Source organism: Olea europaea, unplaced genomic scaffold, assembly GCF_002742605.1.
Source record: "Olea europaea var. sylvestris unplaced genomic scaffold, O_europaea_v1 scaffold1727, whole genome shotgun sequence".
NCBI lineage: Eukaryota > Viridiplantae > Streptophyta > Magnoliopsida > Lamiales > Oleaceae > Olea > Olea europaea.
The window spans coordinates 155,848-160,174 of NW_019234972.1; the positions used below are offsets into that span (position 1 = coordinate 155,848).

General features: G+C 33.9%; 1 protein-coding gene across 1 annotated transcript; it reads right to left on the minus strand.

Annotated features, from left to right (window-relative positions):
- Positions 1-693: 693 nt before the first annotated feature.
- LOC111377825 lies at positions 694-3,208 on the minus strand. The gene is made up of 2 exons (XM_023000953.1): positions 2,358-3,208; positions 694-1,382 (listed from the first exon to the last, which is right to left on the minus strand). The coding sequence occupies exons 1-2, from the start codon at positions 2,925-2,927 to the stop codon at positions 741-743; spliced, it is 1,212 nt and encodes a 403-aa protein (XP_022856721.1). The 5' UTR covers positions 2,928-3,208; the 3' UTR covers positions 694-740.
- Positions 3,209-4,327: the final 1,119 nt, after the last annotated feature.

Sequence of the window (4,327 nt, forward strand, 5' to 3'; positions counted from 1 at the left end):
TTATTCAAAGATTTATTTAGGTATAGATGTACAAAGTGAAAACACAATAAAAATCATGTAATCAAAACGAAAACAAAATAAAAATTTTGCATCTTATAAATAAAATTATATATTGTAAATAAATTTATATATATTCTAATTTGGCTTGAAAATCAATTAATCAAAGAATTATAAAAAGAGACAAGAAAAGAATCAAAGATAATAAGGAAAGTGCTGGAGTTTAAAATTAAGAAAGAACCTAATTATTTTTTAGAAAAGTATTGGAGATTGAGTCATATATTTTAACCAAAAGAAAAAAAAAGAAAAAATCCAATGAGCACCGTCTGGTTCCCAGGGTTCCCATACTAGAATTGGGAATCGGATCGGAACCGATCGGTTCTAAAAAATTTGTCCCGAAATCAAATTATTTTTTAGAAAATTCGGAACCGAACCGGCCGGTTCTAAACGGTTCCGATTCGGTTCCACCGATTTTGGAAAAAAGTGCTCACTCCTACATAGACGGTCATTATTTTACATACAAGAGTGTCGAACTACGTCTACGTGCCAAAGACAAGACAAAATGATTCATTTTTCATAAGTCACCAAAAAATTTTTTTTAAAAAAATCTTTAATTAATATATTTTGAATCGATAATGACAAAGAATTTTATGCACAAATTCTTCCTCAAGAAAAAAAAAATAATAAATAAATAAATAAAAATACATCAATCAATGTTAAATTTATATGTGTAATCTTATCTTTCAACCAAAATTCATGAAACTAGGAGCAAACCTCAGTAGCCTATCTAAAGCACTTGGTGTAAATTTCCTGGCAAACAAATAGCAAATGTTTGTGGGCTTCCCATTGTAAGTGCATTGCTTTTGACTCCTCATCTTGTTTAACAAATCCACAGTAACCTCTGTTCTCAAAAATTTTGTGGGATGGGGCCCACCCTTTGACCAGTCAACCCAAGTCAAAGTCCTGTTAGAATTTTTCCTTGGAAACTTCATGGTAATATATGTGGGCAAGTAATGCTCATCCGAGTAGCATGGAGGCCGGCAGTATTTTTTGAACAATGGGAAGAATCTTCGGTCCGAGACGAATTCGATGGCCAAATCGCGATCGATCTCAAACCATTGAGCGCCCTTCCGCCATTGCTCAATTTTGACCAGTGGCTTCATCCGCTTGTTGTATCGGCCGCGGCCGACCGGACTCCACTGGTCGTAAGATTCGACGAATGAATGTTTTGAGTTGATGAGGTAAGTATAGATGGTGTTGAAGTTGAACAAAGGGATGCATGCCTCTGAGAGAAGAACAAATCTTTGGTTTGAGATATCAAGTAAAGCATTGGCGACGAGGCGGCGTTCTGCTTCCACCATGCTGAATTCTCCCCATTGTACTTTCTGCATATGTTGATTAAATAAGTTAAATTTTTGGATGCTTTAAGTATTGTAAAAATGATATCTTAATTTGTATTCTATTTTCATTACTTTATTGATGTAAATAACAGTTATGTAGGACAATTTTGTCAATCTTAATGCAGTGTAATATGTACATTATAAATTTGCGACAAGAGTAGAAGGTGTAAAACACATCGTGCTAGTCACATGTGACATGCCTAACAGGAAACAATATATTAAAATAAACGAGGCCTGGTATGATAGTCGGAAGTTTGGAGATCTGGGCCGGAATGGCCCACCAAAGCAAAGGCTAGGCTAGAAGTAATATTAGCAGTTTGTAGATTTAGGATGTCTGACAGAGTGTTTATAAACAGTGGTAAATGAGTGATAGAGAAGTGGATAGTACCTATGAGCCCTATGTTGATTATAAGTATTCTACATATTCTACCTTTAAAAACATGTTTTAATATGATTGAAAAAGGTCAAATTTGTAATAAAAAAGTCCCGCTTGAGTAATGTGTTTCTCCATGTAAAAGAGAGAGAGAGAGGAAGAGAGAGCAAGAAGAAAAGAATTTGAGAAAGTAGGAAGCAAATGCAAAAGGAGTAGAATCAAAGAATGGTATAGCTAAAGGTTTATCAATTAATTAAGCTCCTTATGCAGAAATTGTTTACGCTTTTGTTAACGGATGATGAGGTGGCACGCAATAATCCATCAAACTTTTTGACAAACTAATTGTACGTATAACATAACTCAAGGTTGATACACAATGCATGAAAAGGGCAGACCAATGGATTGTAAGAAGCAAAAATTAAATAATTTTGTCCACAAATATTATGCTATTAAACATCAACAAGAAAATTAATGCATTGATCAAACTTAAATATAATTACTTAATTTAAGCATCATAATATTCATAGATCTCAATGCATATGTAACAGAAAACAAGAAAATTAATCAATATTTCGAAACTAACTTACCTTACTTGGAATACTCCGGCCATGGAATACTGAATCTTCAGGTATTGTTCCATTGAAGGAAGGCAAAAAATGCACATAAATGGAATAAAATCCTTCATTTCCTCTGAAAAATTTCTCCCACAGAGGCGCCAATGGCAGAATCCCTTTGGCTAAGAACATGAATGCAACTTTTGGGGTACGCTTGAAAGGAAAACCGCGTACCCGTGGCACCATGGAAGCTCGCCATAGGAGTTCTTCCTCCGTCATATCGTGCATAGGTGGTGATGGTTTGAGAAATTCTTCCAATCCGACTCTATCTGCAATTGGTTGTGTAGGCGGCAGATATGGTGGTGGCGGCGGCGGCGGCGGTGGTGGAGAAGGTGGTGGGGATTCGATGTTGGAGAATTCCTTAAGTGGCAAGTTTAAGGGCAAGTCTTTGAGATAAAAACTTAACGTAATTCCAATGACTAAGCCAGAACCGAAGATAAGAAAGTATATGACACTATGAAGATATCCTTGGGAATTTATAAGCTTAAAAAATGAAATTATTTTCTGTTTTTCTTCATCTTGGACGTTCTTCATCTTGTGCATGAGAGAGAATGCTTTAGAGAGAGAAATTGGAGAAGAAGATGAAAAAAAGAGTTATATGATATGGAGTGGCGTGGCGTGGGGGTGGGGGTACTAGAGAAAGCATACACGAACCTATATCTATATCTCCATCTCCATCTACATCGAACCAAAACTATAATCTGTCAGCCTAGGGGCTAAAAAGTCGAAAGTCGATCAAAAGACTATTCCATTACCGACTCTTGTTGCCAAAACGAGAGGCAAAATAGATTCACAGACAAGAACAAATTGCAAAACTGGGAAAGTGAATGCGTGCTATAGAGAGAGAGAGAGAGAGAGAGAGAGAGGGGAGGGGGAAGAATTTTTTTGATGACGAGTGGAATCCGTATGTCCAAAAACTTTGGGATGACCACCTTATTTTTAGGAAAAATGAGACCTCGTCATGTGTTTCCTCTTATTCAAAGAAGTGTCTTTTTGGGATAAATTCATATGTAGAGAATAACTTCTTACATAATGTTGTCAGAATAGTCATGATGTGGGGCCCATCATGAAAAAAATTGCCAAAAAATACCCTTCCCACCCTTCTATGTGTGTATTCTGACAGCATTATGTGAAAATTTCTTTTGTACATCAAGCATGACTCTGTCTTTGTGTATATGTGAATTTAATTCTTCTCCTAGTCAAATGTAATAGTTTGTTTAGGGTTAATCATCAAACTTTAATATGTTTTTAAATGGCCTCACAATCTTAATTTTGTTGTCCGGAATTGGAATTGGAATTGGATTTGGTTTATTGAAAACAAGAAGAAAATTTGTAGAACTCGAAGATTTGTAAGAAATAATTTGTTTGTATTGAAGTTGATGATTAGAAAGTGATGTAGACAAAATATTATCCTAATCCCAATGGGTTAAGGAAGATAAGTAATGAATAAGTAATAAAAGACCAAAAAGAATACAAAGTCTAGTCTAAATAAGAAATAAAATCATACTATGACGCTAAATAATCCTGTCATATTTATAAATAAATTGTCCTACGTCATTTTGTTACAGTTTAATAGGTATTCTTTATATCATCTTGACTATAAAATAGTAATTTCAATTTCTCGTGTTAGATTAAATGAAAGATGTGAATGAAGCTTGACATTTAATTAAGATATTTTATGATCGATAAGTCGAACCTAAATAAATTAAACCAGAAGAAAATTAACAAAGAAACTTTAAGTCTCTGAATCAAAGTTAACAACTAATTTTTACCATATATTTATGAAAATAACAACTTTCCAACCACACATTTTATCAGTTTTTATCAAAATCTCCTAAAAATCTAATTTTAATTTATATGAAATAGGGACATAAATTTATTGAAAAAAATTGAATAAATTTTATTGAAAAATAAGTTTTAATTTGTTATTATCTTTCAGAAAA

Coding starts and splice junctions, on each gene's coding strand:
- LOC111377825 (XM_023000953.1), bottom strand. CDS start 2,927: ATGCACAAGATGAAGAACGTCCAAGATGAAGAAAAACAGAAAATAATT. Junction 1,383..2,357: donor GCCGGAGTATTCCAAGTAAG/GTAAGTTAGTTT, acceptor CAACATATGCAG/AAAGTACAATGGGGAGAATT.